The sequence below is a fragment of the Dreissena polymorpha genome, chromosome 9 (assembly GCF_020536995.1).
Source record: "Dreissena polymorpha isolate Duluth1 chromosome 9, UMN_Dpol_1.0, whole genome shotgun sequence".
Taxonomy (NCBI): domain Eukaryota; kingdom Metazoa; phylum Mollusca; class Bivalvia; order Myida; family Dreissenidae; genus Dreissena; species Dreissena polymorpha.
In genome coordinates, this window is record NC_068363.1 from 48769812 (window position 1) to 48786167 (window position 16356).

At 34.9% G+C, this 16356-nt stretch overlaps 1 protein-coding gene across 2 annotated transcripts in view; it reads right to left on the reverse strand.

The window, feature by feature from the left end:
- Positions 1 to 16356, reverse strand: part of LOC127846728 (sodium/hydrogen exchanger 3-like) — an 88607-nt gene that overhangs the window by 3932 nt on the left and 68319 nt on the right. Inside the window, exons 12-14 of one of the 2 annotated variants that reach the window (XM_052378222.1) lie at positions 6764 to 6841; positions 4400 to 4423; positions 228 to 376 (exon numbers count right to left, since the gene is read on the reverse strand). In XM_052378222.1, coding sequence (XP_052234182.1) covers positions 4419 to 4423; positions 6764 to 6841 — 83 coding nt within the window. In that variant the 3' untranslated portion in view covers positions 228 to 376; positions 4400 to 4418. Of the gene's footprint in view, positions 1 to 26; positions 377 to 4399; positions 4424 to 6763; positions 6842 to 16356 lie in introns of those variants that run through there. The other variant, XM_052378223.1, reaches the window with a different exon arrangement.

The following is a 16356-nucleotide window of genomic DNA, read 5'->3' on the forward strand; positions in this document are numbered from 1 at the left end:
TTCTCATTTAGCACATTATGATCAACACTTTCAGTTGTCTCGCTGTCACGAGTTTCGTGTCCTTCTCCAGTGACCTTGGCCAGGTTCTGGAATAATGAGTACACGGTCTTATGATAGTCTGTCGCTTGAGCAATAACTGTGGCCTGAGGCGAGACATAAGGCGAGCCAGTCTCGGTTATATGGGAATATGAGAGGTTGTTCACCCATGAGGGAACGTGGGCTATCACTGGTTCATTGTTTGGCTTGTCATGGAGGTGGGTGGGGGAGGGGTCAATGTTGTCTTGCCATGGTAAAACGCTGTTCATGTAATCGTCGCACGGTGATACATCTGTAGTTTCTGTCGGATGCATTGTGGAATAGTTGTTACTAGAGGTGTCTGAAATAGGCAAAAATAAGTTATGTGTTACCAGTAAACATGATGCATATTTTGATCATACATGTAAATATCATACAAAAATTGGAGGATTTTTTTTCCCATTATTTTGATATAGTATTGTCATTCATGAGATGCAATAATGAACTCACAATGTGAAAAACTTAACTTGGCTGTTAATTGAATTACTTAAGTTACCTGAATATCAGCTTCATTAAATATTGCCTCAAACCAAACGCTAACAGTTCTATCCATAATCACCAAACCTAAATTTGTACTGTTCAACATTGGAAAATTCTAAAATATTGTTTGTTCTCTGGGTGATAACAATAAAGCTGCCTTACTAGAGTAAAACATTCATGGATATTGATCAACTTCCTCAGGACAAATACATTATGACGAACAAGCATGAAACGACTGTATATGTTGAAGAAATAGGTCATTTGGTAAAACAGTCTGACACTGAACACTAGGTACATTGGAATTTATACACAAATCATGACATAATATTGGACCGAAAGATCAAAACTATAATATAATGTTGCATACTATGTAGCAAAAGCTCTATTTTTTAATTTTTGCTAAGTCTAGAATAAGGACACTCGTGACAAGGTTTGGCTAATAGCAAATCCGCAACCAAGGCATGTACATGAAATCAATACTAGTCTATAACAACCATCCCATATGTCATGTTTTTACTTCCATCAGTCATCATAAACATTCACTATATTAAACAGAGAATACTACAAGACAGGAGTCCATAGGGCACGGATGCCCATACATTCCACCTTTTAGCAAATCTCTGCTTATGTCAAAAACATGCTATTTATGACCAAATTCGACTTTTGACCTCTATATGTGACCTTGACCTTTGAGGTCACTCAGCATCCTCAGTGTCCTTATAAGAGCTATTGGTTATCTTAAAATTGCATGTTGAATGACAAGTAATAGTCTGGCAAGCTCTTTAATGACCAAAGTGACTTTGACCCCTAAGTGTGACCTTAACCTCTAAAGTAAGCAGGACAGGTTTTACACATGAAATGCTTTCCTCTAATGGTGGTCATACGTGGTCAGTTAATTTAAAATGACATGATAAATGACAAAGGTGCAATCCAGACAATTTGTTTAAAGGCCTTATTTTGATTTTTGAACTTTTTGGACATATTTGACCTTTACCTTGGCGGGGCAAGTTTTCCTACAAAGGATTGCCTTTGTGCCAAGTAATTTTTGAATTCATCAATATGTGGCAAACTTATGGCAGATAAAGGAACTGTGTAGCTGTTTTATGGCTGAATACGACATTTAACCTCAGAGTGCAACCTTGACCTTTAAGGTAGTGAAACCAGTATAACATGTGACAAGTCATGTAATATCAGGGCTTTTTCCGCTCCATTTTGGGAAAACGCCACACTTGAATTTTGGGAATTTCGCGTCGTGAAAAACCCCATTTTGGGAAAAAAAATTATCGCAAAACTTGCTCACTTGGGAAAAATAATCGCATGTAAATAGTGTTTCTTATCATTCAAAGAAGCCGTTAACTGGTAAATAATGACTATTTTGATAACATTTTATTAAAATTTTACAAAATATTGTGAACATGTGTGAGAAGTGCAGGTTTTATATCTGATTTTGGGGATAGGGGACTGGCCTTTTTTGAGATGAAAAAAATCGCGCGAAATGCAGGATTTTGGGGAAAATAAGGAAAGTTTTAAATAATCAATTTAACATATTTTACTGTTTTTAAAACAAATTGAAGGCAACAGATCATTTAATTATGCAATATTTTTTCTATTTTCTACACTGGCTCAGGTTAACTTATATATTTAAAGGTTGAAAAAAAAAACAAAAAAAAAAAACAAATTTTGGGGGGGGAATTGGGATATTTTTTTTCAATTGGGAAAAAAAACAGATTTGCATTGGGAATGGGGCCGAATTTCCGACCCGTGGCATAGGGCGGAAAAAGCCTGAATATTTATTTCAAAATCCATTAATATTTAGCAGAGTTAAGATCAAGCCAAGAAATTTCGCACAAAAGTACAGATATGTTCTATGTGCTGATTTCATTTGCACAGAGAGAGGGTGTATAAAAATACAATAGAAAGAAAATTTACAAAACTAGATATTTCTTCAACAAATGATAAATTACATGAACAAAATATTGCAAACATTCCATACTTTTCTGTATAATGCGGGTGCAACAATAATTTTAAAGATATGAAGAATAAACACACACAAAGTTCCTATTTCAAAATTGAGATGCAAACAAGCAAATTCGTTGAATTGATATCCCCCGCCATTATACTTCTGGACACAAAAGTTTTCTGGACGGATGGACAATGCCAACGTGCATCATCCTCTTATTCATATATATACTCATACCAAGTTTCAATGAAATCTGTCCAAGCACTTCCAAGATATGGCTCCGGACACACAAAAAAAGCATTTTTTCAAGATACAAAGGGCCATAACTCCGTTATTATCCGATGGTGTACAATGCCATTCGGCGTGCATCATCCTCGTATCCATATATATACTCAAACCAAGTTTCAAGAAAATCCCCCAAAGCACTTCCAAGATATGGCTCCGGACACAAAGCGCCGGATGGACAGACGGCCGGACGGAAGGAGGGAAAGATGGACTGGATGGACGGACAACGCCAAAACAATAATAACATTTCTATTCCACTCACGTACTGTAAAAGCAATATCATTGTTGGGACATTTTGTAGATTTTCATGGGTCCTCTCATCAAAATATACAATGCCCAATGAATGTCCTAAGATTTAGTTCAGACAGCATACAAAAATTAACAATTTTAAAATCGAACGTAAAATGACAGATTTCATGATGACACAATACTTCATCATGTCAAAGGACATAAATAAATCTACAGTATACTTGTAATGACATAGAGCTTAGCTAGTGAGATTTTAAAAGCACATAACTACCGGGTAGGTACATTTTAAAAATATACAAAAATAGGTGTGATTACTAGCCATACCAATCAGAACAGATATGATGTATATTAGAGATTAGAATCAAGATACATTTTTTGTTCAAGAAAGTACATAAAACTAAACACATTGGTATTGGCCACTCAAAATGTACATAATATATATTTTTTAATCAGAACTCCCAAATACATGTATTGCTTTGAATCAATTCATGACTCACAATAAGAAAACACAATCTTGACTCAGATTTATCAGAACTTCAGAGAGAATATTTTCTTCACAGGTTATGAAATAAAATACACAAATTAGAGACACAATTACATAGGCCAAAACCATTATTCACTTACATAACTTGACTCGTGACATGATTGGACACTATCTAGCCACAACCCATAATATATTGCATGCTTTCCACATCCATTTCTTTATGCTTGAGATGTTGCGACAATTTGGGATAATCATAGTAACGTATGTTTGTTTGCTGTTAATTTGTTTTATTGGCCATTTTCCAAAGTTTTTCAGTCATGTCAAGGTGTGTAAAGCTGCTTAATCCATAACCACTTAGATACATATTTTGAAGTATTATGACCCATTTGTTGTCCCTTAGAAAGTTATATTTAATCTAAGAACTTTCTTACTAGATTAATGCTTTTAAGGCTTCAATTCCAACATTTAGATACTGATGAGCAGCAAACAGCATAAAACCTGAACAAACTGCAAGTTACTCGCAAGCTGTTCTGGTTTAATACTGGTTGCAAAAGCCATTTTCCCTAAGCTCCTGAGTGGGAAAGGGTTAAATCAGAGGTAGCAGTAAAATGGTCGTTCAAATACTGTAATGATCAATACTCATACAAGGTATGTTGCTGGGCGTGGAATCGAACCTGCAATACCCAATTTAGTGTCAAGAACTCTACCAACTGGGCCAGCCGTATTGGTGGCAGTCTGGCCGTTGAAACAAAATGTTGGGATGCTCCAACAAAAGCTTTTGGAAAACATGCAAATTTTTGGAGTGGGATAAGTGAGTGCACTTTGGGTAATCTCTGAGTACGTTTAGGATGAGCAAAAAGTACTACCTTGGTACAAGTAAACAGATTAGTCTGTCAGAGGAAAATTAAGGCATTAGTATCATACTGATGCAAAATGTAAATAATATTGTTTACTAAAATTAAATACAATAGACATGCTTATAATTTTAATAAATATGCAAACACAACAACGATTGTTATATTGAATAAGCATTAGAGTAACAAAATAGGACAAAGCATTATGTAGGAACAACACACTGTTTTACAGAAATAGTGTCTAATCAAAATATTCTAGACTTGTTTATGAGAAAGTTACTAATATTAAGCTTTCCTAGAGGATCACTTATTATGAAATATACTGTTGATGTCAGCATAGCATTAATAAACACATTATTTTTCAAAACTCACATTATCTCTTAAATATGTTTAATTCATATGAACAAGCAACAGAGTTGCCTTAAAATATAACAACTGGTACCCTCCATTGCCTACATCTATGACTTAACCCATTTATGCCTAGCTTATAGAAAAATGGCCTTGGCAAAAGGCGGAAACCCAGATGAGACGCCTCACGACATGGCGTCTCATCAGGGTCTGCACTGTTTGCTTAAAGGAATTCAAGAAATAATACTCTAAATATAGAAATTAATATAACAGACATCCCTAATTTTGGAAACAAATTGATCCAATTTAGAAGGATGTGAGAGTCCACTAGGCATAAATGGATTAACAAACACCCCAAACAGTTTAACAAGAGGATGGCGCTCACCTGAGACCCTAAGGAACTAAACTATCTATTCTGACAAGGTAGAGCTCAAAATCATTTAAGTGCTATATGAAACATTAACATTTAATTTCAAGGCCTTATTTATTATTGAAATCTGATGAGATATCGTAAGAACAAATGGTCTTACCAAGGCTCATGAAGATAAGACAAAGAAAGTGACTTCTAGAGTATAAACATGCTTTTTTATATAGCATAGTGACCTACTTTTTGAGCTGACATGACCCAGTTCAGGGCCCTCGATCTGTCAAATCCACGACCGAAATTCGGCCTCATTCCCCCCCCCCCCTGAAAAGTATACTTTTTTCCCCTTTTTGGGGGAAAAATTTCCCCTAAAAAAAAAAAAAAAAAAAAAAATTATTTATTTTTTATTTTTTATAGATAGATGTCTCGTGATTACTATATCTCAATTCTATTTTAATTTAATCTTGTCAAACATACTTAATTATGAAATAAGCAATGAATATAGTGCAAACATGTACAAATGTAATAATTAGAGAGTAAGTTAAAAATCCCCCAAAAAGGGAAACGCCGCGAAAATTCCCCCTGCTATGGGTAGCGACCCGCTTCCCCTAAAATGGATTGAGGGCCCTGCAGTTTCAAACTGAGCCGAGATTTGATTGGGACAAATATTCTGAACAAGTTTCAGATAGATAAATAAATTGCCAATAAATGTGGGACAAGTGCATTGACAAGGTTTCACTATAGCCAAATAAGAAAAACTGCTTGCCCGCTGGCTATCATGGTTTTTAAAGGACCAGAAACATTTTTCAACTCAGCCCAGATATTATTAAAACAAAATTAATGTTCTGATCAAGCTCAATGAATATTGGACTGAAAATGTGATTTCTATAGTGTTAACAAGGTTTTACTGTAGCAATATAAAGAAAACTCCCCCACCCCCCCCCCCAAGACCATGTTTTTCAATGGATCAGGACCACTTTAAAAATCAGCTGAGATATCATTGGTACAATTGTTCTGACCAAGTTTCATGAACATTGGACAATAAATGAGGCCTCTCAATTGTAAAGGAGGACAATATGTTATCACAAAAACTAACCTTGAGCACACTGTGCTAAAGGTGAAGTAACAAGAAATGTGTTTGTCAGAAACACAATGCCCCCTATTGCGCCGCTTTGAAATAAAATTTCAATATATCACTAGGCAGGTTTATAATCTCTCTTTTAAAGCTGATTACTTCCCTTGGATTATATTTTTTGACTTTTGACCTTGAAGGATGTCCTTCATCTTGACCTTACACCACTGAAAATGTGCAGCTCCATGAAATACACATGCATACCAAATACCAAGTTGCTATCTTCAATATTGCAAAAGTTATGGCCAATGTTAAAGTTTTCGGACAGACTGACAGATGGATGAACGGACGGACAGACAAGTTTAAATGCTATATGCCACCCTACTGGGGGCATAAAAACTATCAATTCCTATAAGCATCATTAGAGGATGCAACACCACAGATAAGAACGACAATCCGAGATAAAAATAACATAACAATGAGTAAATAATGCATGCAATGGTATTAAAAAGGGCCACAACTCTCCCGGAGGCTAGGAGTCTACCTTCCCTTTGATTAGATTTCCATGTAAAAAAATAAGTGTTGACTGTACCTTTGTTACTGGACGGAAAGTTGATGGTCACTCCAAGGTCACTGTCCGAAGATGAGGCTTTACTGCTTCTTCTTGAGCCTGAAATACAGTGAAATAATGGAAGTCAAAGTAATTTCATAAGCCTGAAATACAGTGAAATAATGGAAGTCAGAGTAATTTCATAAGCCTGAAATAAAGTGAAATAATGGAAGTCAATGTAATTTCATAAGCCTGAAATACAGAAAAACAAGGTTACAAGTTATAGTAATGTCATGAGCCTGAAATCAAGTGCATAAATGTGCAATGGTAGTCAGGGAGCCCATGAAGTAGGGAAATCATGGTAGTCCTAGTTATTTCATAAACTTGTTAGTTATGAATATTTCGTGAATCATGGTTTACCATGGTACTCCTGGTTGAGAGCCTGAATTACAGAAAAATCCTGACTGTTGTGGTAACTTCTAGAGCATGGCATACAGTGAAATAAAATTATAAATGCAGTCATGGTAATTAAAATAACCTGAAATACATGGAAATAATTGTCATGGTAATTAAAATAACCTGAAATACTATGGAAATAATTATCATTTCAACAGCTTGAAATACAAGGAAATAATGGAACTTTTTACAGCCTGAAATACATCACAATTTTCAAATCCTGGCATCTTACACAACAGATTCAAAGTCTGGGAACTAAGAATTAATTGAAATTAGTAAATGAGGCTCTTCTGAAGCCTGAAATACTGAGAAATCCTGGTATTTTCTAAAATTTAGCTATAGCTGAAAACAACAGAGTTAAAGTAAGGGCATTGACAGAACTTATTGATAGGCAAAGGCTTTGTCAGAAGGGCTTCCCCCTTGTTGTGCATACTATAATTATTAACATTTTCTCTCTGTTAACAAGATACGCCATCACGGAAAAAAACAAACGAATCTTTTAACAAGATCAGATTTCAGTGAAGTTAAGTAATTTCTTTTAAAACAGGGAGTAGGTATTTTGTATGAAAAGGATTTATTGAAATTATGGTACTTTTAAGATCAAGCTTTAGTCAAATAAAGGTAATTTCTTCAGCACAATATTGATTGAAATCAGTGTTATTTCTATGAGCAAGATTCTGCGAAATAATGGTATTTTTTTACACAAGACTAGGTGATGATTTCTATTCATCAGATTGAAACAAACCAGGATACATTTTCTGATAAATAATAACAGTAAGCCAAGGCATATATAATAACAAAACTATGACTTTAATGTACTGAATAAACAATTTATTATTTCCTTTGAGTAAACCTATTAAAAGAAATAAATAAATCTGCTCTCATTTCACACTGTGACACACTTTTATTTCAAAAAGACATGCGCATATTTCATTATGTTGTACAGTTGAAATATGACAAACAAAGAACGTAAGACCCAACAAATAACCGACAAAAAACTTAAGACCCACATTATAGACATTTAAAAGAATATTTTCAAGACACAAATTATCACTGAATAGTACTTTCACAAGAATCCATTGTAGATTGTGTCCAACTTTCATGTTTGTTTTTTCCAATGAACACCAGAAAGTTTTATCAGAAGATGTACAATGATGGCAGATAGCACCTACTTGCTCTAAAGGGAGGACGATATAATGATAATATACTGGTTTATGGTATTGAATATACTGGGTTTGTGTATTGATCCACATTTTACAGACAATAGAAAGTCTGGGGAAAGTTCACAATAACTGGTCTAGCTCTGGTTGGATCAATTCCTCTCACGCAGGACTTTCTTTGTCATAAAATGTCAATAAATCCTTCCAAATCGAACTTCTGGATAACATATGCTACTGTTTCAACAATGTTAATGTATAATTGGTAACTAACAACATTGTCCACTTTAACATTGTGAGTAAGTCACTGTTTTATTTTGAAAACAAAGCGATACTTAGTCACAATGGAGGTACTATAATTTTTTAATCAGAAAAAAATCTAAATGGGAAATTCAGTGTATGATAGAAGGTCAATATTGTCAGAGTAAGAAAAGGATCTACATTTCATTAACCTAGCTTAAGTACTGTCTAGTTATGGCACAATGCAAATGTAAGTTTGTAAGTTTTTTTGTAACCTTAGCATCCATAATGTTGGTCTTAAGTAACGTAAATAATGTTCATATATATTAACTCTTTCCTCTATCCACATTCAAAGTTTCAACAACGAACTACAGGTTAAAAGTACTTTTGAGTCATTGTGTGATTATGATGTTAGTTTTCACTTCTTTCTGTAACCACAGCAACCAATATTTGTGTCACACAAAAAACCCTGAAATAACCTGCATCATAATGATCGATATGTCAGTAAATAGCTATACAGAGCTAATGTTATATTGTCATATATGCACCGACTTAAAATAAAAAATGTATTGTATTGTAATAATAATAATTATTAAAAAAATCCCTCTATCTTAAGTCAAAATTAATCTAGCTTAAGAATAAAAGCAGAATTCAGATTCGGCCAGTCACATGGACACATACACAAACGGACAAACGGAGGGTAAACCTTAGTCTTTTCCCTGCCGGTTACACAGGTAGGGGACTAATAGATACCATATGCCTCTGATGAAATGTGAGACTGTTGATAAAGACATGAACATGTGTTTGAAGAACTTATACAGGAAACATTAAATACACCGAGTTACACAGTAAAAACACGATGTAACATATGTTAAGAATAAGATGAATGAGCTGATCTTCAAGGAATTTAAATCAATTTATTTTACAGCAGTCTTCACTATTATAATTGTATTACAAATTTTTAATCTGTTCCGTTTATTCATATACAGATTTTCTTAACAGGAAACTTTTTACATCATGAACACTAATAATCCAGTACCACTGTACCAAATATGATAATTAACTTTTTATTTATTTTAAATTAACTAAAAAGAAAGTAAAAATTACACTAAACAATTGACATCCCGTATGTTAAATTAAATTTCAATATTTAAAATGAAAAAATAAATAACTTACCATCCCTTTTTAAGTTTTTTTTACTATTTCACAGGATGTAATACCCAAAATTCAAAATTTAAAATCAACAAGAATTAACTTACCATCCATTTTTCCAACTATTTCACAGGATGTTATACCCAGAATTCTCATTCTCAATTGTAATATTCAATTTATTTATTTTTAAACAACAATCTACACTTTTTAGTTCTTTGTTTAAAATTGATTGAATTGATTTCACCATGTGTTCGTACCTATACACAAAGACACATAAACCGTCAAGCACACCATGCATACACACCACTGGTAACTAGTGTGTCATTCATTTAACAGTCGTAAACATAGGAAAGGCTTAACAAGATAACTCGATAGCATTTCAGCATGACCGTGAGACATGTTACCGGTACAAACTACTAGTCTTAATTTTGAACCACTTGTTTTCAGTTCGACCAAATATTATAATACTGATGATTCAGTGTCCCCAAAATATGTCAATCTTTGAAGAAAAATAAAGTTTTTCTTTAGTCCTCCTTTGTTCAAACCCACACACAGATGTGAAATGTTACCACACCAAGGCAAATATAAATACCACCAGCTGTTTGTGCCTTACACTTTGTGGAAATACTTGATAAGCTAGCTAAGCTGATTTACTTCAGAGTCCAATGTCAGAGGGATAAAATAATACAATAATCAAGTTTAATCTTCTGACCTAAAACAAGTGAACACAGTACAATTATATCCTGATATGAAACAATTCAAATCCAGATAAAAAATTCCCCTGACACATCATGTGGAAAACCAATTCAGAGACTTAATTAAATCTCATGCTATAAACCATAATACAAGTTCACCTGCTATGTGACTAAAATGGAACAGTGTTTTGCCACATTGAATAAACAGGTACAAAACTTATCAGATGAACCTTAGCTTTATAGAGAACTGACATTATCTGATGTGTGTACAGATATCATGATAAGTGTAGAAAAATCCAACCAACAAAACAAATTTGATAAGTGTAGAAACACTGACAATTTCGTTATGTTTACTACCCACTTATTTATTTAAGGTTGTGCCCCAGCCTGACGTACCACACTAACATTTTAGAACAACACACAATCGCAGTACAGCATGGAGTTGAATTCATGTGATATTATCACTTCATTTTAACATCCATGTGATTGCTTCACTTCCTTATTTGGTTCATTCATGTGCTACTCAGTTATAGGACTAGGGTAAGGCAGCATTTTGTACTATCACATACAGTGACACACAATAATTGGGATAATTATGGATGTGATGTGATTCTTGTGAAGATACATCCATGTGATAACATCTAACACAGTCACATTCATGTTATTATTATTGAGTAACATCCATGACAGTGATGTGATACCATCACATATAGTCTTACTCATATGAGTATTATGCAGCTACATTCATTTCATAATTAATGACAATACCACAGATACAAGTCTTTAATATATGTCTATAATTTGGGCAACCACCTTTAATCACTCAATCCATAAGTGTTCAAAGCTATGAGGTATTTGTAATTACCACTAACTGCCTATAAACCCAAGTCGACATTATGACCCAATAGTGTAGTGAATGGCTACATTTATCAGGTTGTGGTATATAGTCTTGCATATTGCTCAATGAACTACCAATCCCACTGGCACATAACTCTATAACTAGACTATTCAGGTGTTTTGTCAGAGATGTGTCAGACATGTGTGTGTGTGGGGCTTGTTCAAACATAGTGTTCTGTAAGACATGTGTGGGGGCTTGTTCAGGCAAAGTGTTGTGTCAGACATGTGTGGGGGCTTGTTCAGGCAAAGTGTTGTCTCAGACATATGTGTGAGCTTGTTCGGGCAGTGTTGTGTCAGACGTGTGGGGCTTGTTCAGGAAGAGTGACCTTTAAAGTCTCACACAATTATCACAATTTGTAATATGAAAATTCTTTTTGGTATAGCTTTATTTGATCATATTACCAAACAAACTACTGAGTTTCCAAAATTGCTACATTTATAATATTCACTGCCTAAATTATAAATTTTCTAAACTTGACTTAAGAAAAAATGTTAAATAATGACTTGAAAGATTTCTCGCTAAGCGACCATCTAAAAACTCTTAATAGATGCCCTGTTTGTTTTTCCAGGGTACTACACCCTATCATTTGCTGGCTGAATGGCTGTTGTCAATGTACCGAATTGTGGGTTACAGTAAAATTGAACATGATAGCAACTTACATAATTTTTGGACTTTTGCTCACATTTTCATACTATAAAAAAACAAGTTTATCTATTTCAACAAAATTAATAGTTTATTGGAATACATTAAATAAAGGAGTAGAAAATTTGATTTAAGTGTAACAGATTGCAATAAAGTGAAGACTCTTTAACCCTTTACCACTTAGATATGCTTTTTGACGCATTTGTAGTCCCTTAAAAAGTTTTATTTAATTAAAGACCTTTTTTACTAGATTCAAATTTTAAAGGCTTCATTTCCAACACTTAGATACTGATGAGCAGCATACAGCATAAAACCTGAAAAGACTGCGAGTTACTAAAAGTAGTTTTCACTTTGCTTGCTATGGGGGAATGGGTTAAACAATTTAATTAAACATGTGTCATTTAGACACTCATATCCTAAAATTTGTCTGGAAGCTTAACCCCGGAGAACTGCCCCCTTATTTTAAAGCGGGCAAAGAACTGCCCTCATCAAATCTGTAGGGGCGAAGAACTGCCCCTGTCAGAATTAAGTAGGCTGAGATCTGCCCCCTCACAATAATTCAAGGGGCCGATAAGTGCCCCCCTGTGTCAACTTCAATTAGCATGAAACGTCGGGCATCATCATCACACCTTTTGACCGCAAACAGCTACTCAAACAACAATGGTTTCTATTGTGAAGTTCAATGCAAATGGTGAGCAATAAATTACTTATGGCGAGTACGTAGTGAAAACAATACTTACGGGTAATTTTATGTTATACCCGTACACATTTTATCCGGTAACAATTTAAAATTCAGTACAAGTATATTTCCATTCATTGAACTGAATAACATAAATTTTCTACATCTGCGTGTTAATATTTTTTAAGTCCCATTATACGCATCTGCACCAATCACTATACATAAATGCCATGTTAACGTCGTGTTTTAATAAGAGCGCGAAACATAGTCGAGTCCATGCAGAAAAGGCGTGCGTGTTAATACAGACCATGTGTCGTAACTAAATACAGACGAGCAACTAAGAACATGAAGTACTTATGAAAGAAAAATTACATCTGAATTAATGCACACAAGATAGTATTGATCCATTGAAAATAGCGAAAAAATAAGTAAATTTACAGATTTTAAATTTAATTCAATAGGCAAAATGGATGCCTATATATAAGGAAGCACACAATTGTCTACCGTATAAACATATACATATGACGGAAACAGTTTGCATTTTGAGCAATATCTATGTTCATAGTCGAACAATCTTTTTTTTAGAAGTTTTGTCGGAAGATTTTTATTGATTTATTATGTGCATGCATTATAATAAAAAACGGGTAACTAAAAACAATATTTAAATAAATAAAAAACATTGCCATCGAGCGCCTATGAGCGTGTCATGCATTTTCAAAAACAAAATTGGTTTCAGTTTGCTTTAATCTGCAGCTAATTAGGCAGGCTGAGAACGTGTTTCCTTTAACGATAAGCACCGCGATCTTTTAATCTTTTAATTGGTAGACCGGGCCGACTTTAATTGTTGAGCACTTAATTGTTACCTTTAAAGAAAGCCGCATACAGGTTTATTATATGGAACCGTCGAAATCCGTAATTGGTGAAAACAAACAAACAAATTATTGTTTTCAGCTTGCATAAGGATGAAATCAATTGCATAATTATTGTTTGTTTTAATTATGGGGAAATAATCAAATATTTCAGCCGCAAAATCTTTCTATTAGCAAAAAGGGATTTTTTTTCTTTGTTCACATAGGGAAAATCACCTGATTATCAATATAGCGCATCCATGCTGAGGCAGGTATTTTTTTTTGCTGTTTATACCTCTTATTACTTGTATATTATTTTTTAAATTTCGCTCACTGTCCAACTAAATTAGCAAGAAAGTTACTGGCGTTTTTGTCATTGTAATACTCGCTCTATATATCGACTTTACTCGTCGCAAAATTTCTTTCTGGAGGAGGCACTTCTCTGGGTCATCAATTCTGACAGGAGGGCACTTCTCCGCCCCCTATTTTTCAGCAGGAGGGCAGTTCTCCGCCCACTAAAAAACAGTGAGGGGACAGTTCTCTGCCAAGTGAAAAATCTTTGAGGGGGCACTTCTCCAAGTGGGGGGGGGGGGGGGGGGCACCTATCCTAGAGCCACTAGATATGTGTGTGATATTGTTTTTGCAAGAAAAGGGGTCATATCTCCAGTTGAGTAGAAAACCTAAACCATAGAGGTGCTTAACATAACACAAGTTTTTGACATGTCTGCAAAGTTAAAAGCACTTTAGCACCCATACTTTTGAAAATTACATGCCACAGATTTTTTGTATTGCATGATGGACATACGTGTCAGACCGAACAACAAGGGAAAATCTAGCTACTTGCACCCCCCCCCCACCCCATCCCCAATCTCAAAGTTGCAGGCATAAAAATAATGCGCGTAAGTTAAAGAATGTTGTCAGAAGTTCAGTGCTATGTACCTCATGATACGGAACAAAGAGGGCCTGAAAGGCCCAAAGTCGCACACCTCAGATAACAAGATATTATTGGGACAAATCTTCTGACCAATTTTCATGAAGATCGGAAAATAAATGTGGCATATAGAGTGTTAACAAGGTTTTACTATAGCCATATAAGGAAAAATGCCCCGCCCCTTGGCAGCCATGTTTTTCAACCAACCGGCATCATTTTTGAACTCTTCCAAGATATTATTGGGATGAATCTTCTGACCAAGTTTCATGAAGATCGGACCATAAATGTGGCCTCTAGAGTGTTAACAAGATTTTACTGTAGCCATATAAGGAAAATTGCCCCGCCTCTTGGAAGCCATGTTTTTTAAGCAAACATAATTATTTTCACACTAATCCAAGATATCATTGAGACGAATCTTCTGACCAAATTTCATGAAGACTGGACAATAAATGTGGCCTCTAGAGTGTTAACAAGGTTTTACTATAGCCATATATAGCCATATAAGGAATGAAAGTCCCAAAGTCGCTCACTGAGATTCAAAGGAACTGACCTGTTCTGTGCAGCCTAAGATGTCATTAGAACAAAATGTTCTTACCAACTTTCATGACTAGTGAACACCCTGGCAGCCATGTTTTTCAACAGACCAAAACCATTTTCATACACATCCAAGATATCATTTAAACAAATATACTGACAAAGTTTCAGGAAGATTCATAAGTCCATATAAGGATAAATGCCCTGCCCACTGGTGGCCATGTTTTTCAAGCAACTGGAACCAATTTCGAACTTGTCCAAAATATCATTGGGACAAATCTTCTGACAAAGTTTCATAATGATCGTACAATAAATATGGCTTCTAGAGTGTTAACAGGGTTTTACTATAGCCATATAAGGAAAACTGCCCCTCCCCCTGGTGGCCATGTTTTTTCACCAATCTGGACCATTTTTGAACTCGTCAGAGATATAAATGAAACCAATGTTTTGACCAAGTTTCATGATGATTGGGCAAACATTGTGACTTCTAGAGTGTTCACAAGTGTTTGAACTCAACCAACATATCATTTAGACAAACATTTTGACAAAGTTACATGAAGATTGGGCATTGAATGTGACTTCACCAGTGTTCATAAGGTTTTTCTTTTTTTTGACCTAGTGACTTAGTTTTTGAACCAGCATGACCCAGTTTCGAACTCAGTCGAGGTATCAATGGGACAAATGTTCTGACCAAATTTCATGAAGATCAGACAATAAATGTGGCCTCTAGAGTGTTCACAGGGCAAAATGTTGATGACGCACGACGGACGAAAGGCGATCACAAAAGCTCACCATGAGCACGTTGTGCTCAGGTGAGCTAAAAATGAATTGACCATGTTCTTTCGTTAATAACAGTAACATTTTTGTGAGGAGGGGAGGGGACGTTCTTGGAATGCTATATTGGATGGAAAAAAACGACTAAATCACAGCCTTGCATAATAGTGAATATAAATAGGTTAAAAAAAGTTAAATAAATGCAAAAATATTATAATTCGCAAGCAAACTATCAGACACACAGGCGAAAATGTCATCTGTAATAAGCGCTATTAACATAATGTACTTTATTTATGTCATTAACAATCACTAAATATTATGCAAACTGCTGAATGACATATTTTACTGAGATTCAGAGTACAAAAGGTGTCAATCTATTTCTATTATGTAACACATGTAGATATATGTAGCAAGTTGTAGGCATGAATTATTGGACCCATGGGCATCGCTTGTATTGGCATCAAGTGCATTTATTTAACAAATTTTGTAAAGGACAACAATAACATGCTAGATTACAAAATTTAACATGCAGGCAGGCAGTAAGGAAGGCAGGCATGCAGACAGACAGACAGACAGACAGACAGACAGACAGACACACACACACACACAGACAGACAGGCAGGCAGACA